Source organism: Mobula birostris, chromosome 12 (genome assembly GCF_030028105.1).
Source record: "Mobula birostris isolate sMobBir1 chromosome 12, sMobBir1.hap1, whole genome shotgun sequence".
Classification (NCBI taxonomy): Eukaryota; Metazoa; Chordata; class Chondrichthyes; order Myliobatiformes; family Myliobatidae; genus Mobula; species Mobula birostris.
The window spans coordinates 71,606,257-71,632,652 of record NC_092381.1 but is presented as its reverse complement, the minus strand read 5'-3'; the positions used below and the strand labels follow the sequence as shown (position 1 = coordinate 71,632,652).

General features: G+C 41.2%; 1 protein-coding gene across 6 annotated transcripts in view; it reads left to right on the top strand.

The window, feature by feature from the left end:
• Positions 1 to 26,396, top strand: part of ssbp3a (single stranded DNA binding protein 3a) — a 176,661-nt gene that overhangs the window by 126,818 nt on the left and 23,447 nt on the right. For 2 of the 6 annotated variants that reach the window (XM_072274082.1, XM_072274077.1), the window contains exons 6-11: positions 12,126 to 12,206; positions 14,733 to 14,792; positions 19,202 to 19,268; positions 19,352 to 19,425; positions 20,492 to 20,580; positions 22,392 to 22,440. In XM_072274082.1, coding sequence (XP_072130183.1) covers positions 12,126 to 12,206; positions 14,733 to 14,792; positions 19,202 to 19,268; positions 19,352 to 19,425; positions 20,492 to 20,580; positions 22,392 to 22,440 — 420 coding nt within the window. The remainder of the gene's footprint in view (positions 1 to 12,125; positions 12,207 to 14,732; positions 14,793 to 19,201; positions 19,269 to 19,351; positions 19,426 to 20,491; positions 20,581 to 22,391; positions 22,441 to 26,396) is intronic. The other 4 variants (XM_072274078.1, XM_072274080.1, XM_072274079.1 and 1 more) reach the window with 2 other exon arrangements.

The window sequence follows — 26,396 nt, the reverse complement described above, 5'->3', positions numbered from 1 at the left end:
TGTAACAAGATTAAGAGCTGGCCTCTAGCCCTGAACTCTGCTCTTCAAGTTTAGATAGATTATTGTCCCAGGATGCAGTGAAACTACTTGATCATCAGCTACTCACCACTGATTTTTTTCACCATCAATTGCTCTCTTGCCCTCTCTCCACATCTACTGATTCCTTTATCAGATTCTAATTTGTCAGTTCCTCAATTCAGAAATTCACAACTTTGTTTCAAGTCTCCTGTTGGCTTTGCCCTTCCTTATTTTCAAGCTTTACAACCCGCAAGTCACTATTCTGGCTTGTGGGCATCTCTGATTCCTTGGTCTACCATTGGAGGCTGCTTTATAATCTCTAAACTCTGTGATTTGCTCCCTTAATCCCTCTGCATCTTTTAAAATGCTAATGTAAATTTTGGTAATTTGTCCTAGTTTCTCCATACTGACTTGATCATAATTTTCTCCTGTAAAACGCCTTCTGGCATTTTGCATTGTTTTAAATGCAAACTGCTATTGTGTGGCCTTGCAATATTACCACCTGGTTTCGTTTTTGAAAGTCATTGTGGCTGAAGTTTGGTCAAGTAGCTGAATTAAAGAAAAACAAAAGAAACTGCAGATGCTGGAAATCTAAAATAAGAACAGAAAATGTTGGAAATACTCAACAGACCAAGCAGCACCTGTTGAAAGAGAAACCAGTTTACTTTTAAAGTTCAACCCTGAAATGTTAACTCTGTTTATTTTCCTACAGATGCAGGCTAATCTTGAGTATTGCCAGCTTTTTATTTGATTATAATTGACTTAATAGGTGAGTCTTGGGGACTGACGTGCTTGAGATAGGGTAATTCCAGAAAGGATCCTTTTGCTGTTGCTTATTTGCAGCAGTTGGTGTTCTTGAGCTCTGAATTGGAGTAGGGAGGAGAAAAATCAGATAAATATTGTGGCATGTCTTTGAGAGTCATTGGAAATTTGCACATTTTGATGGTAGGTTGTGAGATTGGGCAGAGGCCCTGAGCATTTTGCAGTTGTACTGCCGTACCACTGGCCAACTTTTGAGGCACTCTGTGAAAGTTCCTTTTCTGGTAGGCTTATTACAGACTGTAAGTGCCCTATCAACAAAATTCTTCTGTGCAGCAGCATCCCTAGAATCCTGGAACCATTTGCTGGCCTTAAAGAGTCGATAGCCCCACACGGATTTCATGAGAGTAGTGCATTCCTCTTTGAAAGTTGCAATTAAACTTGCGTCACCAACGTGTTAAACAGTCCAAGTCAGCTTTCATTTTTTTTATAAAAAGGAGCAATCATTCCCAAGGATTTTCTAATTATCTTAAGTCAGTGACCTCTGATTTTTGTTTTGCTTGCAGTTCGAAATGTCTGTTTCCTGTACCAGTGTTTTGAATTTTGAAAACCAGTTTAATCTTTGCTTTAATGAGAACGCAGTTTTTTGGGCCTTATTTTGGTCAATTTTTTTTGTATTTACTTTCTCAAGACATTGTTCATGAATGAAGTAAGGAGGGAAAAATTAACTGATTTGTATTCTTAATTGTACCACCCTATTTAGATAACATTTGTTAAAAAATCGGTTTCTTTTAACTTTAAAATATTAATTGGGTAATCTTTTGAACAACTTTTAGCTGTATTCTTTTTATCATGGCCCAATGATGGTCAAAGTAATGTTGCTTGTTGTGATGAGCATCGTGAATGAACCTCAGGAGAGGATTTTATAACAAACATGCTGTCAACTCACCAGAGAGCAAGTTTAATAGGGCCACATAATGGAAAAGGGAAAATGACATTCATCACAAAGCCAGCAGGCAGATGTGTTAATTATGCAAGCATAGGAAATATGTAAATTGCTATTAATCTCACTCGGGGTCAAAAATTCCACTAGTCCCAGACTGGGACCATCGGAAATTATTCTTCAAAGTCTGAGCTAATGGATTTGAAACCAGAGACAACATAATGCATCCTGCAGTGTTCATGTGAGATTTAAAACTTTGTACTATATCATGGATGGCATTATTGCTATTCAAGGGTGTTTGCTCTTCAAAACTCGATAAAGCATTTTGAGAATCCAAAAAAAACCCCAATAAATATGAAAGTAAATTCTATATCTTGCATTGTATAAACTGGCCCAGATCCCTTGTTTAGGATCGCTACAGCAAATGGCATGGCAACAGTTTAGTAAATTTAAACAGAATAATTTTTGGAAGGTATTAAATATTTAATAGTCTCAAATTACAGGCAGATGCAAATTAGCAAATGTGAACTGGGTTGGTTTATTTTTGAATTTATGCTTCAGCATTAAATAAAACTTCAGCGCAGTCTTGAATGATGTAGGGGAGTCTCATGCAATCTCTACCTTTAACCACTTAAGTGTGCCTGCATCTTGCAGTGAAGGAAAATACCTGCCTTCCTAAGCAGCACAAACAAAATGCTGGATGAACTCAGCAGGTCAGGCTAAATCTATGGAAATGAGTAAACAGTCAATGTTTTGGGCCGAAACCCTTCTTCAAGACTGGAAGGGAAAGGGGAAGGCACCAGAATAAAAAGATGGGGAAGGGGGAAGAGGACCAGCTAGAAGGTGATAGGTGAAGCCAGCGGGTAGGAGAGGAAAGAATCTGATAGGAGAGGAGAGTGGACCAAAGGAGAAAGGGAAGGGGGGGGCTGGGGGAAGTGATAGGCAGGTGAGAAGAGGTAAGAGGCCAGAGTGGGGAATGGAAGAAGAGGGGAGGGGGAGGATTTCTTTATTGGAAGAAGAAACTGCATTCCTACTCAGACTTGGGATGCCTTTCTGAAAATTGTTCCCAGGGACAATACGAGGCAAAAGGAGGGATCATAGATGGCTTTAAGAGAATTCTTTTTTTTTTTATGTGAATGCAGTCTCAATGAGTTACTGCATGGTAAACAAAAAGTGTACAACAAAGAATGCAATTTTAGGTTCTCTCCTTGGAAAGTGCTGATCTCATACCAGTGTACAGCTTTAGCACTGGTAGCATTTTGGTAAGTCGCATATGAGTCTAGATCAGGGGTTCCCAACCTTTGTTTCTACCATGGGCAAGGGGTTCATGGACCCCAGATTGGGATTCCCTGCTCCAGGTGATAAGTGTTGGCAAGATATTCAATAGTAAAGTACAATGATCATGTCCAGACTACACACGCCTTTACTCTTCCTGTCCATTCTTCCCATTAGGTTTACAATACAATAATATACACAATTCCCATCATTGTAATGGGCACAGTGTAAATCATGGCATTGTATTTTCATTCTACTGCTGTACCGCTACTGGGTCTTGTTGAAGCATGAATAATTTACAAAGGTGGTTCCCAGTACTAATCCACATACAACATTTTAAATGAAAATTCTTTTTAAAATGAGGATATCCTGATCTATATTAGCGCCATCATCTATTAACACTTACTCAGCTTGAGAGCTTTCCTATATAGAAACATGAAAAATTGACCTAGTACAGGTTCTCATTGCAGCAGTGGTTCTTGAGTGGTTGTCTTGTAAATTTAATCTTCATCTCCAGTCCAATTGGCACACCTGTATCACACAACCTTAGTGTATAGTCAAACCAAAGATATTTCAAATGTGATAGAAGCAACAACGCAATTGATGTTCCATTCATTCTGACTTGCTCTATGCACTGAATAGTGAAGGATTGATCTTCATTGAGTTATAACATCTCTGATAACAGACATACAAGCAGAGCTGTTCCATTTATGGAGTGAGTAGATCCTTGGTTCTTAATTCTTGTTCCCCTGATTTGGCATCACCCATATTCCCTGTGGTATTGGCTGCTCAGTGTCACTTCACTTGCAAGGGCATTCTTCATCTAAGTCCAGGTGATGAGAATTACTTGGTTGTTCAGCCAGTTGGAAGTATTTTGTCCTTTGGAGGTGCAGTTTGTTTTACATGAACATCATTTCAAAGGTTCAATTTAATGTCAGAAATGTATACAATATACATCCTGAAATGCTTTTCCTTCGCAAAACATCCATGAAAACAGAGAAGTGCTCCAAAGAATGAACGAAAGTTAAAAGTGAGAACCCCGGTCCCCCTCCCCCTCCTCTCCCCCCCCCGCACGTAAGCGGCAGCAGGGCAATGATACCCCCTCCCCCCCGCAAAAAAAAAGCGCGGCCGTTACCAAGCACAAGTGTGAGCTAAGCGATAGCAAAGACCTAGACCTTGCAGTTACCCCAAAGACTATTGCATTTCATCCGGCATTCAGCAGCCCACAGGTTCTCTCTCTCCCCAGTAAGGGAGAGGGAGGTGTCCCCCATTTTCACTGTGAGCGGGATACATAACAACAGCCTGCTGGTTTACGATGTTTAAAAAGTCCGTTTTGTTGCTTTTTTCGAGCTCTGTGCCCAAAGATCGCAAAGATCTTGGGTCTTTGGGCCCACAGCGATAGATTTTCCGGTCTCCCCAACGACATGCGAGTCTCCTACCGTGACACTCAATCCGCCCGTCTCTAGAGCCCTGAAATTGTAGGCTTCTGAATTCGAGCCGGACTCTCAGGTTGAACCCTTGGTGTGCCGAACATTGGCCAATCCTGAAACCCCGAGAACGGGTCCCATTCCTGCAAAGAACCGAAGTCTGCGTGTAACTTCAGGTCAGGGACTTCAAAAGAACCCTGAAAGGGAAAAATAAAGATATTAAAGATGGAAATAGAGCTGTTTCCGAAGATGCAAAGCAAAGGAGTCGCCGTTTAGCGCCATCTTAACTCTGCCTCCAATCTTCTGTAGGTAACTTCCTGTATGTAACCTGTTGTTTTGCATCATTTCTTGCACGGATTAATTTGGATTTCAATTTGTAGCACATGGTGGAAAGACATCCATCTCTATGCACTCTTTATTTGCCTTGAAACGTCAATATCTTTTCACAAGAAGGATCTCATTTAAAAACCCCGAAGAAAGCTTCCGGCTCAGGTGATATTTGAGAAGGTGTTTAACTCATTGCACAGCTTTGTGTATACACACTACAAACACACGCTGAACGCTGTACACGACAGTGTCATCCTCTGACCTGAGCAACATTGATCACCAAGACTTAGAAATGAAGTCAGAATGTAGCGCATTGACTGTGTCATTGCGATGCTTAAATGAATCAGCAGCAGAGCCAATGCAGCAAGAATAAGAGCGAGTGGCTTATGCTAAACAAGAAGTTGAGATGCAAACAGAGAAAGCTTGCGTAGATGTAGAGAGAATGAGTGTAGAGGCTATGTTAAATGTACTTGGGGAAGAAGACGAGGCTGAGGCTGCCTCAGCAGAGGCCAAGGTGTATGATGCAGCAGCTGATTTAGATAATGGTGAGTCTGCAACTAGAATCAGTTATGGTTTGCCATCACAAGAACCAATGCATCCAAAGAATATGTCCAAATGTATCTTGGCTGTGAAAAGAAATTGGTCCAGCTGCCCACACCATACGGCCCATATGCCTTTCGCGTATTCCAGGTATTGACTATCAAGGTCTACAGCAGTAAAGATCCACAAATACCCCCTTCTTCAGTTTCATCACAGCAAAAACCTCTGTCAAGAGTTGCAAGTGATACCAATTTCAACTGCACAGACATGGACAGACTGAGCTTCCATCTATCCCAGGACATACATTTGGCAAACCAGTCTCCACAATGCTTTCAATCAGGAGCCTTAGGTGCATTAAATTTCACTTGGTATCTGTAACCTAGTCACAGCAGGACTAAAGTGTTTGGCAACCGGTCGACCCTTTATCTGTCCTGGAAATCAAGCTTCTGCAATGCCATGGTGAAGAGCTAGACCTTCTCTAAGTGGCTTGATGTCACTGCAACATGCAAGAAAGGTTAGGGTGGTGCACATTAATAATCCAGCTATGGCTTTACAAATGCTGTTGGAGAGGTGGACAAATTCTGTGACTCTCCAGGGGCAATCGAAGGATATCTCTTCAGCAGACTCTTAATTTTCCAAACCTCTCACACAAAGAATAGCAGAAGCTACTGGAGTTTGCAGATCTGTTGTCAGAACAAAACAAGGGTTACCTACGAGGACTGAGTTACTTGGACATGGCAAGAGGAATAAACCCTACAGTGCAGAGACTACCAAGCAAGAACAGTGGATAACTAAACAAAGCATTATGCCCACTAGGGTCTCGGCCTGAAACGTCAACTGCACCTCTTCCTAGAGATGCTGCCTGGCCTGCTGCGTTCACCAGCAACTTTTATGTGTGTTGCTTGAATTTCCAGCATCTGCAGAATTCCTGTTGTTTGCGTTTTTATCATGCCCACTATCTGTCATTTTTCATTCTTTGTGGAGTCCGTCTGCTGCCGCACAGAAATGCGAAATGACCCTAGTTTTATGTTCTCAGCTTCAGGTAACACATCTTTCAAAGAGGTTTTCGGTTCGGTAAAAGCATGGGAAACGAGAACACTTTACAACGGTCAACAAAACTTAAGTTGAAAACTCTGTTATGAACCTCAGTAGACAATGCCCTGACCATCAGAAACCTACCCCCTTTAAGAAATGCAGAGAGTTCAGCAAGAAACCGCTTGCAGACTGGAGACACTTTCTGAAGGCATACTCAATATGTTTCAAATGTTGTGCCTCAACAGAGAACTAAGGAGTACCTGCAGCAGAGCACAGAGGGGAGCCAACTGAGCCAATGGATTTATTGTGAAGTCAATAGGAGGAGAGGTCTACTTACTCTTGCCAACCCTCATTGAGTGCGGCCATGTTCCCAACAACAGGGATGACATTCCAATTCCTGAAGCTGCACACGAGGACGTAGCTGACTAGATCCCTCACTGATTCTTCTGCTGAGGTTCTCCTGTTGCTTGGCAGAGACACCATCTGTGCACGTAAGGTACACGATCAGCGCAGTGGTCTGCTCAGCTCACCTTATGCCCAATGACTGGACCTGGGTTGGATCACAGTGGGTGAAGTCTACCGTGATGGTGTTCATCAGCCCACTGTCAGCACATTTAAGACTAATATCCCGGAGAATGTGCACCTAAGTCATTTCAGACTCTGAGAGTAGAATTTATATGAAAGAGAAGATTGTAGGCGAGCAAACCAAGCACCCTGACATACTTCTGCTCAATCAGATTTAGGCAAGCTGGTTTTCTCTCACTCAGATGATTATACGCTGGCATCTTCCATTGAAGATGAAGTCTTCCTTTCAACTATGAAGAGTTCAGCAAAGATGAGTTGAACAGTTGGGTATCTTCCCTTCCTTGCTGCTCTCCAAGGCAACTCCTACCAGACAACAGAGAGCAGGCTCTCAGTTGACTCGTGTCCCTCAGTCACATTGAGAAGGAAACCGGAAATGAAAGATCATTACGCAGAGTTCACGGAGAGACCTCAGGGACAATAATGCTGAGTAGACACCTCCACCAGATCCCAAAAAAGAAAACTGGTACTTGCCCAACTTTCATGTTTACCACCCCCAGAAACCTGCATAAGTACGAATTGTTTGATTCAAGTGCACAGTTCAAAGACGTATCACTGAGCAATGTGTTCTTGCAGGGTCCAGACCTCCATAACTGTCTGCTTGGGGTTGTCATGTGCCTCAGAGCTGAGTCTGTCCCAGTGATGGTAGACTTAGAACAAATGTATCTTGGCTGTGAAAAAGAAATTGGTCCAGCTGCCTCATGAGAGAGGATCATCGAGTCTACCTCAGATTCTTGTGGTTTCAAGGCCACCAACTGGACATCAAGATTCTGGAGTACAGTAAGAAAGTTCATGTATTTGATAACTGTCCCTTCCTTGCCAGCTCTGGTAATCCGCTATCAAGGGAGAGAAGGAATTCTAGGCTGAAACACAAAAGTATCTGAAGGCAACAGACATTGCTGGACGTAGTGAAGTTGGATTCATCCTGGGCAAGGCAAAGTGTTACCCAATTGTCATTCTGAGTAAGCACCATGTCTAATGTCTGCTCATTAGACATTGCCACCATGAGCAACATTTTCGAAGTGAGAACGGTTCAAGACTGTTTTCAAGGCTAGTTTCTGAGACTATCCTTCTGTTACCAAAGACTTAATGAGTCGACACTTGTCTTTTAGTTTCAGTAATTAACTTGACATCCTATGGATGCCGGGGGAAGTGTTCTGGACTCTGGAGGCGCAGTTCGTTTCCTATGCAGTTTGTTTTGCATGAACATCACTTCCTGCATGTGAGCATTTTTTTTATATCATTTCCTGCGCGGGTTAATTTAGATTTCAGCTTGAAGCACACGGTGGAAAGACATCCATCTTCATGCACTCTTTATGTACCTTTGAAACAGCAATATCCTTTCACAAGTAAGAAAGATCCCATTAAAAACCCTAAAGAAAGCTTCTGGCTCAGGTGATTTTTGACTCACTGCCTAGCTTTGTATACACTTAATGCACTGCAAGGGCAGTAGAAGGGGCATTGCAGGCAATTTAGTTCACCACTAATACGTTTGGCATATAGGTACAAACACGTCCCAACAGTTCAGCTCTGTGTTTTAGTGATCAGAACCGAAAATCCAAACTGACTTCCTCCTTCCCTGAACTCTGCACTCTCCCACCCTATACCATTCAGGCAAAGTAAACATTAATTCCAGATAAGTTTTCGCTTTCTCTATTCCAAATGATCTTGCTCCTTGTTTTTATTTTACAAACTTGAAAGGTAGGTGCAATTTTTCTCACTTCTTCTCTGACAGATGGTTCTTTATGAATTAACGAATGGCATAATGTTCAAGGTATAGTTTTTCCAGTAATTCATGGCTGATCTGTTTGTGTTCTACCTTAAATTGGAAACTTTTAGGCTACGACCATCAGGTTTTCTTTTCTACAGAAACTAGCCATGTAGAGTTTGAACCACCACTGTTGAAATGGAAAGTTGCTCATAAATCAATGTCCATTGCTGTGTTTGCTACGCATCAGCAGTTAGCCTGCAGCGTGAGGAATAACAAAGCAGCCCGTCTTGTGTGCCACCACTGCCCCCTAATGTTTTGTGATATTGTACAGAAGTGAACAACTTTGTACTGGATTTTGCACCAACATGAGTTCAGGTGGAAATTTTGAACAACTTTTGCAGGAAATGTTGGATAGACAGTTGTATACACGTCACGTTGAAGAAATAGTCAGTACAGCTAACTTGACTGTTTGGTTATCAACTTCAAAAGATTTACTATTCCACTGCCCTGCACACGCTTGCAATTTCTACTAATTGTGTAAGTGTGTGTTTGTATGTATATATTTGTATTTGTATATATGTATGTACATTTTTGTTTGCAGTCACAGCAAAAGTAAAATAGTATCAGACCACACTAGATTAGGATATTCTGGATGTTGGTATTGATACAGTGGTCCTCATGTTGTAACTGGTTGAGCAGAATTTTGGCAGATGTTTATGCGACAATTGTAGTTCAAAATTAAAAAGAAAACTTCCAAACGTAATCTTGCACTGCTTCATTTCTATCTGAATGCTTTAAATCCTTTCAATTTTTTTAAAGTAGCAGTTTACCTTGAAAGGTTAAGAGGTAACCCAATTTAAAAATGTGTCTAAAAGAAGATCAGGCTGTTTTTGATGTCACCAGCATAATACTTTCTACACTTTGAGGCATCTTTTCCTAACAGTAGACACACTTTTTTTAGTCATCTTTTTCATAAAGGAGCAGAAATGTTAAAATTGGATTAGTATCTCAAATGCTAAGTGTACATTGTGTTGTCTGTTGGGTATTCTGTAGAGGGCAATGTCTGCATTGTACTTGGTAATTTGCTTGCAAGGCTGTATGTAATGTGCTATATGTTGGATTCAGTGTGTATTGTGTTGTAGTTTGAAATTAGATTAACTGATTTTAAGAGATTGCGATCACACTATATCCCCATTCTTGACTAACTCTAAATATAGATCGAACTGTGCAGCCACTTTCTCTTTCCTCCCCAACTTTCTGCACACTCTTCATCTTCCCAGCCCTCTTCAACTGCCGCCAATCACCAGCTCATTTTCCAAACTTTGAGGTTTAATTGAACGTATAAAATCATTGTTATGATTTTAAGGCAACAGATTGTGCTCATTTTATGTTCTCAGAACATTCCGATAATGTAAAAATCAAATTGGATTCCTTCTTGAAATCTGCTTGTCTCACGTGCATCCTGTTTCTTCATTGCTGTTAGAATATTGAGGTGTAGTGTGCCGTCTTTTCCATACACCCTCCCGTGGGAGGCTGGGAGGAAGTGGACAGCCAGGGTTTTAAAACACTTTTGTTATGCAGACAGCCAAGCCCTACGACCCCTACAGACAGAGCTGGCATGAGAATGCGATGTTTGCTGAAGTGTTTACATTGATGCTGCGTCTGCCGCCACATTATCCAGAAAGTATCTGCCAGAAACATCAACGCAAGAAGTTGCAATTGCTGCAAGGGTTTGATTCATATCTGAAAAAAATTTACTGCCAGTTGGGAGGTTTTGTGAAGTTTTGGATTTCCTGGGCGTTCCTTTTTATGTCTAAAGTTTTTTATTGCTTGAGGCAGTAGTATTATGGTTGCTCTCACACAAAAAAACATATTTATTTGACCTTCTGTTCAGTTAACCCTTAAGTGAGATTTTAAACTGGGACAATGTCTTTTGGTTAAGGGAGAAATATACATTCTAAGAGTTTTGTAGAATGTTAAGTGATGTAAATTCCACAAAATCAGGAGCAAAAAAAAAGAATTCCTAGTTGAATACTCATTCCATGAGACCAGATTTAATGGAATGAGTAATTCTAACCAGTAAAATGAGAGTTTTAAAATATTTTGTCTTCCTAATTCTGTTAACTCCCACTCTATGGAAAGGCCATTCTCAGCTTTCAGGTAATTTTTTCAGGCTCTCTTCCATTGATGAGGCTCCTTCATATAAAAAGGACTCCCCAAGTGGCTCAGTGAATAAGTGCACTGTCTCTTGTGTTGCTGAGGCAAATAGATCAAAAAAGTGGCAAATTCTGTCCCAACTCTGCTGGCTTGTCTGAAACTGGATGGGGATGAGGATGGGGGGGGGGGGTCCAGGTGGGGTGGGGGTGTGGAATTAGGCTTTGGCACAAGACCATCTGGGAAGATTGAACAAGGTAGAGCTGAGTTTTGATTCTTTGGGTTGAATACAATGTATGGCTTATGAGGCATCATATTGAAACTTGATGGAATTGTATCCCAGGAGAAGTTTATACCTTCAGGAGGGGAGGAGGAAATTGCCTCCTTTGGGTAGTTACTTTTCAATATTCCTGACTGATGCAGTTTAAAGGAGTGCAGTTTTTAATTTGATTGTCATGGGTAATGGAAACCTGTAGCTGTGATTACTCTTCCCTTGGCTTCTGAGTTCCACTTTTAACCAGCATTTAAATCTGAAATTTTATACCTAATTTGAAATTGTTAAAAGTGACGTAGTGTTTAATTTTTGTTGTTGTTGCAGAGCTGGAGGAAACTGATTGGTTAATGGACAAGTTGGGGGAGGAGTTTCTGCATGTAAGGCCCTCCTCCTAGTCCCCCTCCCCTCCCCACTCCATGTCTTGAATTTTGTTTGTCCCCTTTGCAATGTTTAATGCAAAACTTGAATCCCAGAATTCAATAACGCGTAGAATTGGTGATGATTACAGGGACTTACAGAAAAGCTTCTTGTAAATCTAGAAATGGAACTGGTTGGCTGAGTATCAACCTAATTGGTTCAAAAGCTTTATTTACTGTGTTTTGCCATGAATCTTTTAACGAAATGATGAGATGTAAATTCTGTAGTGTGTTCCGTTCTCACCAACACAAAAGAACTACAGGTGCAAATGCATTCCGGCTTCATTAACTTCCACTCCCTTTTAATTTGCGTAATTTCATTTCTCTCTTGCTCATCGCTGTTAATTAGGGCACCCTCTAATCAGTACTATTTATCACAGTGGTACTCATGTTTGGTAAAGCTGCTTTGCAGAATTGCTAAATGACTAATTAATGTCTGTTAATTAAGAAAATTGCTCGTGGTAACAAACTACATTGTCGCTGGCAGCAGCCTAGAGACTAACACTTGTTGAAAGCACAAACATGGCGGGTCTGCAACAGCTGTTATGCTCTTCTTGTAATATTAAAAAAAATCTTTTAAAATGGCTCTACAATTCTCCGAGCCTCCTGCAACTTGATGCACTGACGCTGTAACCCCCCTCCTTTGCTCTCTAACCTCTCGCAGGGACCCCCAGGTTCTCAACCCTCGCCACATACACAGCCGCCTCCTCACAATCCTAACAACATGATGGGACCCCACAATCAGGTAATGAGCTGATGCAGTTGCTTGGGTTCTTCACTTCAAAGGGAGCAAGAATTTCTACATTTGACTAATGATTTGCCTTTGCTTGCTGTTCTTTTATGTACAAAATTCCTGATCGGGTTGTCCCCAGAAGTGAAGCTTCCGTTTAGGGCTCTTCTAAATTTGTTCAGTTTGGTTCAGGCTTCTGCTGGCCCACAGTACACAAATGCATATTGAAATCATTTTTTTGTTCCCTTCTCTTCATGCCCTTCAGGCCTCTCCCCAGATTAGGTCGTGGTATGCCTACCCTTGAGGGATGTGGCCAGACTTCAGAGGTGACCCTTGTCAGTGAAAGCAAGGTGATTCTTTGCACTCGGAGGCCATCACAGCCCAGTCCTGTCCTGCCATCCACACAGACACGTGCACATTTTCCCCACAAGAATCAGTGGATAATGAATGGAAGTAGGAACTCTGGTTGGTTATAGTTTTCTTGCCCCATTTCTTTAGATCACCCACCTGTCCTAAACTACCATCTATCCCTCGGCATTCACCTTTTGGGTCCAGAGGCATGAGGTTAATAGCGTATTGAGCTTTGCCAAATTTTCTTAAATCAGGGCATCGAACTGGAGCTGAACCTTGGTCTCCTTTGTTCACCTGGTTCGATTCCAACCCGTATAGTGCATGTATCAGGTGGGGTGAGACCCTCGTCTTAAACTTCATGTCTTAAATTCATTTGGCATACTGGCATTTTTGAAACGTGTGCAATTTCAGATGGCAGGACTAATTAATTTTTTATTTGGAAACTTTGTAGGGTGGTGCGGTGGCTTGACTTTCAAAAGTATATACATGATCCTTTGGGATTAAGAAGGTTCACTCATGGGATAACCAGATTAGCTATTACATATTTCCTTCCATGATTGTAAATACTTCTAAATGTACTTGCTATGTGTGCAGTTCACTGCCCTGATACTGGGTCTGTGAGCATTTTCATTTCTTTGAGTCCATGGTTTAAAACTGAATGTGTTGATGTTTATTGATGAGTTATGTTACTGGTGATTTTTTTGTATTTACATGTCCGTGTGTCTCTGTATTAAATGTGCAGTATTTTGTTGCATGATTGTTTACCATGTTATTTGCGGCGTTGAGGAATCCCCTCAAGATGTTGCTGAGTCACTGATTCCTTGGCTATCGTGAGCTCACTGTCTACAAATGTGTTCATTTTACTGTGTTTAGACACAAGGCAGTTGAGAAAACATTTCCAAACAAATGATACTCCCAGCAACTTTTTATTGTACATTACTCCACAGTTTGTTTAATTAAGACTCCTATTTAATGTCTTATATTGAAAATCTAAAATAACTTGGCTTTATATATTAATTCACTCCCCCCTCCAGCTGAATATCTATTGCATTCCTCTCTCAATCCACATTTTATTTGGCTGGTGCTGCTCCACAAAAACTGTATAATGATACCCAGGCAGAAGGATTTTCTTTAGAATCTTCTTCCCTTCCAGTACAATGGTGTTTTTTTAAAAGAATAGCAAATACTCCTGTAAATCTTAGTCTTGCAGAAGTTTTACCTGTTATGTGGATGCCTCAAATGTTTCAGTGGGAGCTTGGAATTTTCTGTAATTATTTTCAAAAACTTCCAAATTTCCAGCATCCAGTTTTTGCATAAATTTGCCGTGGCTTTGTTTGTTGGGAGGAAATAGTTTTGCTTAGGTAAAGTGTAAGACTGCTTATGTCCATTTCAGTTTGTTCACAAAGTGAAACAAATTCTTTGTAACTGAATAAAAATTGAGTTGCATTTGATCTGTTTTTCTTTGCAATCTTTAGAGTCTGTTATCCTTTAAAGTTTAGCTGTAAAAGAGCAGCACCACTGTGAGGAGAAACATTGGCTGTGAACATATTCCTTACTTAGCACCGAATCAGTGCACGACCCTATAATATTTCACACTCCACGGTAAAGTGGAATATATTGCTTAATTATTCCAGACAGATTGTTATGTTGTGAAGGAAATTGATACAGCTTTAAAGCTATAAAGGTTCTTCTCTGAAGGGTCAGAGAAGTTGAGTTGTAATATGCAGTATTCAGTTTCTATTAAACTTTCTTTTGTGTAGTGTTGTTCATTGGAATATTTGGAAAAAAATTGTTTTTAAAAGCATAGTATGATGTTTGAAAAGTGAATTACAATTTCCTTTGTCACCTCCGAGTCCTCATTTTTATCCAGATGCAGTAATCAAGAAATGGCTATGGCAAGTGATTTATTGCCACAAGTGAAATCACTCAGAAACCACTGTTTTCAATTCCACCTGAACCTTGCATGGATTGTAAATTGTACTGAGCTCACTGAGAGTGCAGGAATTCATAGGGTTGGTTAATTTACTGTTTCACACGTCACCAAATCACTTGCTTTGTCTATGGTAACTTTTCAAATTGTTGCATGAATCTGCAGTTTTTTTTCCACTTGTATAAAAATGTTTTAATTGAGTGAGATTAAGACTGTTATTTTAGCAGATTGTAGACTTAACCAATTCTATGTGATTGCAGCCTTTTATGTCACCGCGATACGCAGGAGGTCCAAGGCCCCCCATCAGAATGGGAAGCCAGGTACTGTACCCACTGTGCTTCTATCACAAGGCCACAGTAAGTGGCCCCATCCTGTACCAGTTTGGCTGGGGTGATTTTAATATCCTCGGTAGTATAGGAACAGATTATACTGTTCAGCCTGTAGAGCCGACGTTGGCATTCGGTGAGGTGGTGGCTGATCGCAACTGCAACCCTCTCCTTGGTTTCTGCTTTATAGCCTTAACTGGCTAAACTTTCATCTTTTGCAGATTCAAAATTATTAATTGAGGTAGCATTTTGTTTTTGTGTGAGACCTTTCTATGTTTCTCTCACGCTATGCTGCAGTTTCTTGCATGAAGGAGTATCTCCTCAATGACTTAACACCATGTTTTAAGTTCTGTCCCTTGTCCTCTAGTTTCCCCACTAGTGGGATAAGTTCCTGTGTACCCATCCTGCCAATGTAAAGGCATTCAGTCAGATCATCCCTTAACCTATCATCCAAGGAAGTCTAGCTTAATTTAAATAATCTCTCTTCCAAATCTAAATAATCTTTAGTTCCCTGATAACATTCCTTTATGTCTGTACTGTCTTTCTAATGTGGGCTATCCAAGACTTTGATTTGCTGTAGCAAGAGTTTCCCCCCCCCTTTGTATTCTGGTCTTCCAAAGGCCAACTTTCCTTTGGCTATTTCCATTCTTCTGGTGCCTGATCTCTACAGTTAAGTGCACTTGTATATATGGATCTTTGGAGTCACCACTGGTTCTAGCATATTAAAATTTAAAATGCATATATTTAATTTTTTTGTTCTAATGGTTTACCACATCCACTGCTGATCCATCTTGTGAGTGATATTGTACTGTTGTTGAGTTTTGTTTTCCTGTACAAATAAGCTCAGTTGGTTTGAATGTCAGATCAATGATGACGTGGAGCCTGTCTTTGCTTACACTCTTGCATGAGGTTGGCACAAGTGTTAATGGTTTTATTGAGAAAACTTGCTTACAGAATACATGTACACATGTGGCATCTGATTTCAGCAGCACCCTGGCATTTGGGAAAACCTGGTTTTGGAGATGGCTCTTTTTCAGCCCTTGCGAAGTATATCTATTTTGTTGGGACATGAGATAACCATTAGAATATATTTAATTCAACAATTTGTCTTGGAAACCATCGAAATGATCATGGTCCTTGGAATGAAATACGTTGTGTTTTGTTTCTACTAGTTTTCGGAGTGTCTGCATTCTTCATTTATCTGTTTCCAGTTCCCAGAGCACCTTTCTTCATCGCCACCTCACCCAAACCCAATTCACCTTCTCAACTGCATTAACTATCACTTATGTTAGATTTATGTAGCTAGTACTGAAACCCCATCAGATTTCCGCATCGTCCAGTGATTTTTTGGATGTGAGCAATGATTAGGAGTGGGAAATCTCACTCACTGCTTTCACTCTGCCTTGCTCACCTACCTTCATAGTCTGTGGCACATTGAGAACAACTTAGGATATGTAGCTCCACCAGCTCAACAGTCACCATCAGTACGTTGACATGCCAGGCTGTTACTACTTCATTTCCCATTTCCTCCTCCTGATCTCCCCCTTCTCCCCTCGCACCACAGGACAAGTTAGGAATGAATGTTTCCCTATAACTAAAAGGTCTGATTTTGTATAACCCAAACCAAAAATTAATCCTGACAAATTAATTTTAGATTAGTTGTTCAGCTGAACCATTGCTGGATTACCTCCTTGAAGGCAACTTTAAAAGCATAAAGATGTCACTTTTCTCTTCATGCAGAGGCCTTCTAAATACGACCGTGCAGCTTTTCCAAAACATGAGCCTGGTCTTTGCAATACATTCCTGTTCCCCACGCCCAGTGGCATGATAATAAACTACTTCCATTTGACCCTGAACTTGTATGTTCTTTCTTCTGAGTGTCAGCTGCAGCTTCCTGTGCAGAGACGCGGCATTTTTTCTGGGAAAGATTAAATAACTGGTGCTATTAAGAACCCGCCCTTCCTTCCTAAAATGTTTCCGATGCCATAAGAATTTCTCCTCCTGAATAATATAGAAAGACTACCAAGAAACAGAAGGGGTTTTTTTTTTCGGTCCATTCAGATTACAGCAGCAGCCCTAGCTTATTAGCAATAATGTCCTCATTGTTTTTTCTGAGAACCGTTCTGGACTGCAATATCTTGTAGTACTGTGGACTGGTGGAATACAATATCAAAATACTGTGTTTCTTTTCAAGATGGCTCAAATTAATTATTGCAGTTAGAGTGAAATGGACCGCCATAAAGACAGATGAGTTGTTGTTCCAGTTTAGTTTAGGTAAACCTTTCTCCTTGTAAAGGAGCTGGAAAAATCTATGCAACTTTTAAAATTTTTTGCTGGAGTGCAAGGAAAAGGTTTTAATATTCAATCTGCCCTACCATCCACAGCTAGTCAAGTGGTGATTGGCTGAGCAACAATTTTACATATGCCATTAGTGGAGATGAGGTGAGCTTTCAGTCACCCCAAGCTACTGAACTTGGGGTGCAGTCTTTGTATTCTGCTGAATCCATTGTATAACACACAAGTACTGGACGGACCCTAACGTCAGCATGTTCTGGGTCTTTTGCATAGGAATGTTGAGCCAATTGGCTGGATCATCTTCAGTAATTAGTAATAGTATTTCTTCCCCCACCCTCCCCCCAAATGTAGGGCTTCCTAGTTTGAGCAGTGTAGCAGTTTTCTAAGTGTTATTGGTAAAGTACGCTGAGCCAGAATTATTGAGTTCGTGATTCTATTGCAACACTTTAATTGCTGTCACAGTAATTGTCTAATCACATTTTCTAACCTGTGGTCTAACATTTTCATTAGACTATGATTGATAGGAATCAGTTATTGGGAATTTTTAAACATTGTGTGGCATAGGAATAGGCCCTTCAGCCCACTGTGTCTATACTAGCCACCTTGCCCAACTATACTAATCCTGTTTGTACTAATTCCATATCCCGCCCCCCCCCCACCCCATTCATTCATGTACCCTTCAAGGTGCCTCTTAAATATTGTTGCTGTTCTGCCACCTCTGGCAGCTCATTCCAGATATCGACTACCCGCTGTAGGGAAAATACTCCTCAGATCCCCTTTAAACTTCTCTCACCTTAAACCAATGCCCTCTAGTTTTAAACACCTCTGCAGTGGGAAACAGACGCTGGCTATCTACACTTACCATAATTTAACATACCTCTGCTGTGTTGCCTCCTTCAGTCAAGGGAAAGAAATAACCAACCCATCTGCACTCCCCTGATATCTTGAGCTTTCCAATCCAAGCAATGTTCTCTTCAATCTTCCTTGCATTCTCTCTAACTTAATCATGTCCTGACTATGTGGCAACCAGGGCTACACACAATTCCCCATACGACCTAACCAGTGTTGTATACAGATAGAACATGGCGTCCCAACTCTTACACTCAGTGCTGTGGTCAGTGAAAACAACCAGCGAAACATGTACTTGGATCCTATCTCTCTGTTTGCCAACATTTCATTGTCTGTGTCCTGCCTGGTTTAACTTTCCAAAATGCATCAGTTTGCATTAATTGTCTGAGTTGCCCATTTCCGCATCTGGTCCAAATTCTGCTACAACTTCAGACAACTTTCTTCATTGTCCACTACAGCAGCAATTTTGGTGCAACCTGCAAATTTACTAATTATGCCACCCACATTCTCTTCCAACTACATTGCAAACAACAGGGGATTGCTGATCACAGGCCTCCAGTCTGATAAACAGCCCTCCACGATGAGCTTCTAACTGCTACCATCATTGACTAGCTCACCCGAGGTCTTGTCTGTTCTAACCTTTTGGATTAGCCTGCTGTGCTGGACTTTGTCAAAAGCCTTGCCACAGTTCATGGTAATAAAACATATAAGGTGTAGTATTACTTAGTAGAAGATTTAAATAGATGGTCTTTAAAAGATATGTCTGCTTGTCTTTTTTAAATTTCTTAAAGCAATTTTTTTTTAAAAAAAGGTTCATTTTCATTAGGCATGTTCCCCTTTAAGTCAATCTGTGACAATATATTAACACTTGTACACAAGTAGACCACTTGGATCCATGACATTGAAGGGGTTTAGGAGGGGCAAAAGTTCATGCCTAAGGAGAAGAGGGAAAAAATGAAAGAGCACGGAAGTGTTTTATCACTTCAGTATACTGTATTTTACTTCATAAAACTTTGTCATTACAATTTCTTCATAATGCTTCAAACGTGCAAGTTCCAGTGCAATTTTTGGAAAGCTGCTGATTACGGGAAATGTGCAATTATTCATCCTTTGCAGCCACCCTTCACTGTAGCCCCATATGCACTCTCTTGTCTCTCCTTCATTAATCAACTGGCACATGGATATCCATTAGTTGTGTGTGGAGCAGAGGTAAATTCTGTGAAAGTGGATGCGGTTTAGTAATCCTGCATTTGTTTTAGCCCCCAGGTGGTGTTCCCGGTGCACAGCCGTTGCTACCAAACACATTGGATCCCACACGGCAGCAAGGTGAGATGTATTCCCAACTCCAGATAGGAATCAAAAGAATTCTGTGGTGTACACTGCATAAAGTTTCCTCTCCCTTGTTATAGGACACCCTGGTATGGGTGGGCCAATGCAGAGAATGAATCCTCCTCCACGAGGAATGGGCCCAATGGGACAGCAGGTAAGCAGAACAGAAACTGCATTCTTTCAGTTTCTACCCTTGAACATGGGAATCGTGTTTTAGCAGAATCTGTAATTTTCATTGTCCACCAGTTGTTAGCAAGCCCTAGCATGTCTGATTGGCTTCCTTATGAAGAGATTTGTACTTTATTCATTCAGGTATTCGCCTTCTGGTTTCCTCCCACAGTCCAAAGACATACTGGGTAGGTTAATTGGTCATTGTAAATTGTCCCGCAGTAGGTTAGGGTTAAACCGGTTGTCAGGTGTGGCTGGGTGGTGCTGTTCGAAGGACCCGTTCTGTGCTGTATCTCGAAATAAATAAATTTAGGTTGTGCAGGTCAATTGAAAATGAGCCCTTGTTTTTAATTAAGTGGAGGTAGTATTTGGAAGTCTCCAATGGCTACTGAGTAAGTGTATCAAATGTGCCATAAGTTATCCTTTCTGAATTTGGATACACAGTACCTCTGATCTAGAAAGAGAAGAAACATCTGCCGGAGGAAAAGTTCCTCCCAGGCCTGGTTTGTTGGTTGTTTAAACTGGTAAATGAGAAGGTTGTGGTTTCAAACACAATCCTAAATGTTTAAGCATTGGCGCAGTGTTTTCAGCATATCATTCATACAGTGCAGCAGTGTTGGTATGTAGTTTATAGTATCGTGCTAAACTACAGAATTTGAAGGTAGGAATTTCAGCATAGGCATCTTCAGCATCGACTCTCAATATTGGACAACTTTTCCTGATACCCATTTATTTTTGATCAAATGTTTAAGGGCGTTTCTTCTATCTAGTGAGGAAAAGATGGGAGTATGTTGGGGTAGTAGTGAATTCAAGTGCATGCTGGGGCTAAAGTGTTGCTGCTGATGTCCAATTGAATTTGGGTGGGTGCCATGTGGTGAAAGCAATTGTCTTGGGCTTTAAATTTTAAAAAAAAACTTTAACTGGGACTGAGAATTAGCTTGATGATGTCAGTTGAATTTTGCTTTTGGTATTGGGAATGTGCATATTAACAAATTAACTTTGTTTTTTCTTCCCTTCCCTGCCCTTCACTGGTTTCCTTCTCGTTATGGTAGTCTGATCCTTGGTTATCGTTGCAGAACTATGGTGGTTCAATGAGACCTCCACCCAATTCAATAGGTCCAGGCATGGCTGGAATGAACATGTAAGTCTCTTGCATACAGATAAATCTATATGCTACTAAAACTCTCATGCTCTGTCTGTCTGTTTGTGACCTCGAGTCAGCGCAAACGCTGTATTACAGCAGCACTTTTTTTGGCTACGTTGAATTCAAGTGCGCTAACTTACAGAATGCAGGCAAAGTTCAGGGTTATATATTCGTATAAAATTGCTCATTTGCCAAAAATCGGGTTGGCTTTCACCCGAGACCCGACTGGCCATCATGGAAGTCGGGACACGACAGCCCAACGCATGCGCACGGCCAGCCCCAGCAACGACACCTACTGGAGCAAAAGGGCAGGGCAGCTCTATTTCGAGGGCACAAAATAATCTGCAGATGCTGGGGTCAAAGCAACACGCACAACACGCTGGAGGAACTCAGCAGGTTGGGCAGCACCTGTGGGAACGAACAGTCGACGTTTCAGGCCGGAACCCTTCGTCAGGACTGAAGAAGGAGGGGGCAGAGGCCCTATAAAGAAGGTGGGGGGAGGGTGGGAAGGAGAAGGCTAGAAATGTTCCAGGTGAAAAACCAGTAAGGGGAAAGATAAAGGGATGGGGGGAGAGGATAGGCAGGAAAGGTGAAGAAGGAATAGGGGAAAGCACAATGGGTAGTAGAAAGAGGCGGAACCATGAGGGAGGTGATAGGCAGCTGGAGGAGGGGGCAGAGTGAAACTGGGTTGGGGAAGAGAGGGAGAGGGATTTTGAGGGGTCACATTCTGCTAATCACCATCAGCATGTGCAGGATTGGGACAGATCTAACTGCCACCCATCAATAAGAGATAATTAAATCTTACTGTAATGACGTACTTCGAGACACCCATAAAACCCTTTGCTGCAGTCAAAGGACAGCGGTGACTATATCATGTCCATTTAGGAGAGCACCAACCACAACATCTAGAATAATCAGCATCCTTTGGTGTTAGTGCTTCATATCTTCTATCCAGCATTAGGGTTAAAAAAAAATGGTCAGCCTAATTATGCTGCATGGAAAGGGAAGGGGGTCATCATGGTCAAGAGATGACACCAAACATGGGAAGCGGCAAGGAGAGGGAGAGAACAAGAATCAGATGAGGCCGGGGCCGCACGGCTCCAGGATCAAAGAGTCAGGACAAAAAAGATGAGAGAAGAGGAGACAGAGGAGGAGAGGCATGCACGTCTCCAGGATCAGAGACAAACAACAAACAACAGAAGAGCTGAAGAGATGAGCGATGAAAGGGCTGCATGTCTCCAGAATGACAACGAGAGGCACAAGGGTGGCTGATAAATGAGAAATGATGCCATCAAAAGTGTCCTTCGTTAAAAGAGGAGCAGCTATATTTGCTTTGCGACATGTCATTCTTCTTTAATAAACTGAGATTTTCTACTTCAGTTTCCAAAGCAAAGCAATACGAATAGCATTCAGGAAAATTTAATGTTCATTCTGCTCATATCAGACTGCAGTACCCTTCTCTCAAAGGGTGCCCCAGTGGGTCACCCCGTTGTCTACTTATTGTTAAAAGTGGAGACCGTTGGTTTTAAAGTTCCAATTTATTATTGATTAGTTTACAAGGTATTTTCCTTGCTTGCATGATTGTAAACTAGTAAGGAATATATACATTATATTTTTGCTCTTTTGACTATTCTAATGTTTTTATATTAAGGGATTTGAAACTTGCACCATGGATAATGTTAATTGTTCTGAATCTTAAATTAGATAATTGAAGGTTTAGTGAATGTTTATTAAGATTTAGTACTGCAAAAATGAACCAAAACTTGATGCAACAGGAAAATAAATATTTACGCTGATGTCTTTTTCAGGGGTCCAGGGGCTGGGCGACCATGGCCTAATCCTTCCAACGCTAACTCAGTGAGTAATACTTGGATCTTTAGAAGGCCTTTGATAAGTTTCTACATATGAGGCTGCTAAACAAACTATTGATATTACAGAAAAGGTACAAACATAGATAGAAGATTGACTGGCTGGTAGAACGCAGAGTGGAAATGAAGGGGGTCTTTTCTAATTGGCTGTAAGTGTTCCACAGAGGTTTGTGTTGGGTCTGCTACTGTTTACGGTATATGTTAATGATCTAATTGATGACTTTGTGGCCAAGTTTGGGGGTGTTACAAAGATGGCTGGAGAGGCTGGTGGTGTTGAGGAAGCGGGGAGGCTGTGCACAGACTTGGACAGGCTGGGCAAAGAAGTGGCAGATGGAATGCAGTGTAAGGAAATGTAATGTCATACACTTTGGTAGAAGGAATAAAGGTGTGGACTGTTTTATAAACAGGGAGTGAATCAGAAATTGGAGGTGCAAGGGGTCTTTGGGAGTCCTGTGTGGGTTTACATAAAGGTTAACTTGCACATTGAGTCAACAGCAAGCAAGATAAAGGCAATGTTAGCATTCATTTCGAGAGGACTGGAATATAAAAGCAATGCTGAGTAACTATAAGCTGTTGATCAGACTGAATTTGGAGTATTGTGAGCAATTTTGGGTTCCAAATCTAGGGAAGGATGTGCTGCATTGGAGAGAGTCAAAGGTTGTTTAGAGTGATCTTGGGGATGAAAGAATTAATGTATGAGGAGTATTTGATGGCTCTGGGCCGGTATTCACTTGAGTTTAGAAGGATGAGGGGAAATCTCATGAAACATGAAATAGTGAAAGGCCTGGATAGAGAGGACATGCAGAGGATGTTTCCTGCAGTGGAGTCTAGGACCAGAGAACACAGTCTCAGAACAATACAGCACAGAGCTGAGACACTTCTTTAGACAAAGGGTAGGGAATCTATGGAGGCTGTTATTAGGTATATTTAAAGCAGAGGTTGATAAGTTCTTGATTAGTAAGGATGTCAAAGGTTATGGGAGAAGGCAGGAGAATGTGGTTGAGAGGGAAAAATAAATCAACCATACCTTTTTTTAAAAAAAAAAGGTAGATTGGATGTTAATGGATTCAAAGGTATGGGAATAATTTGGAGAAATCAGCCATGGTGAATGGCCAACTCCTATTTCTTGTGCTCATACAGTTCTTGCATTGCCTCCCTGCCCTGTATTCTATACCCTGGCTAATAAAAGAAAGTAATTTGAATGCCATTATAATTGCATTATTGAGCTATCTGTGGATACATATTAAATCCTTCTGTTCCTCCACGTCACTCGATATCCTTCCATTTCGGCTCTGCACACGCATCATCTCACACTCTCTGAATTAAATTCCATTTGCTGTTTCTCTGACCAATATCTTCCTGCAGTCAAAGTGTTGAACTATAAGGTGAGTTTTTATTATCACTAAGCAATCATGGTTCTCACATTTAGGTCTAAATTATTAATAAAAAGCAAAAAAGAAGGGACTGAGTACTGAGCTGTGTGGAGCCTCAGAGGTGTTACGCTCCCAATCAAAAAAGCACCCATCAACCATTTTTATCTGTTTCCTGGAGCTAAGCTAATCATGGATCCACTTTTTCCCTTGCTCTTAAATCCCATTACTTCTCTGACTAATCAACCACATGGAAACTTTTAAAAGGCTCTGCTAAAATCCATGTAGACAACCTTGGATGCACTGCCCTTTTCAATCCTCTGTATTCCATGCTCAAAATATATATTCAACCAAGTTAGTCGTCGTCGTCATTATTATTATGTGCTGTATCACATGAGGAGGGCGATCATGGTGTACATGACCATGATTATTCTTGGCAGATTTTTCTACGGAAGTGGTTTGCTATTGCTGCCTCCTGGGCAGTTTGCAAGATGGATGATCCCAGTCATTATTAATACTCTTCAGAGATTGTCTGCCTGGTGTCAATGGTCGCATAACCAGGACTTTTGATATGCACTAGTTGCTCATTGAACCATCTACCACCTGCTCCCATGGCTTCATGTGACCCTGATTGGGGACTATGCAGGTGCTACACCTTGCCCAAGGTGACCTGCGGGCTAGTGGAGGGAAGGGGTGGGTTAGCCCTCCTTTGGCAGAGACATATCTCCATCCTGCCATCCAAAGTTAGTCATACATAATCTTAAACCCATGTTGAAGGTCCTGGAGTGGTTCCAGTGAAAGTATGTTAAGGTGGCCAATATTTTTAAATGGAAGCAGAGCAAGGAGAGAGTTACTGATCTTATGAAACACTGCACAAGTAATCTTTTTTAATCTGGATCTGTAATCATATTTTTCCATATGGTTGCGCTTCTCAAAACCACCTCTTCTAATATGGTATTCTATGTGGCTTTCTTTTTTAAAAAAAAGCTTGGGAATGAACCTCTTCTACATGTTATTTTCATTGTATTATATTTTCAGACAGATGGGCTTGGTTATAGAAAAGTTTGGGAGTTATTAAGACAGGACAAAGTGCCTCCAGCATTGTTTGTTCTGAAACTGCAAGGCTTGTCCTTCAGATGTTTTATATCACCTGTTCCGTTATGCATTCTAACTAATAGCTGGCTCACGTTTTACATGTGTGTTAGACTGTTCTCTAATGATCTATTCTGGCAAAGTATCAATAATATTCTTGGTAGATTATCAGCATTACTTTCTTGAAAAAAATATAAGCTTAAGCTACTTCTGAATATTCTAACTTTAGGACATTAAATTTTGTTAATTTAATGCAAAATTAGCAGAAGAACTGGTATATTTTCTTAAGCTTTTTATGCTTCTCATTTATTTGGGCGTTAGATCACATTAAAGCCTTTGATTCAACAGTCCCTCTAATGGTGATAATTCTTGCAGATTAAAGTTCTTTCAGGGAATTTTCCTGATTGTCAGTGGGTAAAATACATGTTATTCAATCCAAATGAGAAAACCTGTAGATGCTGGAAATCAAGCAACACATACAAAAGGCTGGAGGAACTCAGCAGGTCAGGCAGTATCTATGGAAAAGAGCAAACAGTCAACGTTTTGGGCCGAGATCCTTCAACAGGACTGGAATAAAAAGATAAAGAAGGTGGGGAGAGTGGAGGAAGAAACACAAGGTGATAGGTGAAACCGCGAGGGAGCGGGGAAGGAGGTAAAGCAAGGAGCTGGGGAATTTATTGGTGAGAGGTACAGGGCTGGAGAAGGGGGAAATCTGATAGAAGAAGACAGAGGGTCATGGAAGAAAGAAAAGGGGGAGGAGCACCAGAGAGTGGTGATTGGCTGGTAAGGAGATAAGGTGAGAGGGAAAAGGGACTGGGGAATGGTGAAGGGGATGGACGATTACTGGAAGCTTGAAAAATCGAGGTTCGTGCCACCAGGTTGGAGGTTACCTATATAGGATACAAGATGTTGCTCCTCCAACCTGAAGGTGGCCTCATCACAACAGTAGAGGAGGCAGTGGACTGACATGTTGGAATGGGAACAGGAAATGGAATTAAAATGGGTGGCCACTGGGAGATTCCGCTTTATAACCATATAACAATTACAGCACGGAAACAGGCCATCTCGGCCCTTCTAGTCCATGCCGAATGCAACTCTCACCTAGTGCCACCGACCTGCACTCAGCCCACAACCCTCCATTCCTCTGCTGTCCGTATACCTGTCCAATTTTTCTGTAAATGACAATATTGAACCTGCCTCCACCACTTCTATCGGAAGCTCATTCCACACAGCCACCACTCTCTGAGTAAAGAAGTTCCCCCTTATGTTACCCCTAAACTTTTGCCCCCTAACTCTCAACTCATGTCCTCTTGTTTGAATATCCACTACTCTAAATGGAAAAAACCTATCCACGTCAACTCTATCTACTCCCCCTCATAATTTCAAATACCTCTATCAAATCCCCCCTCAACTTTCTACACTCCAAAGAATAAAGACCTAACTTGTTCAATCTTTCTCTGTAACTTAGGTGCTGAAACCCAGG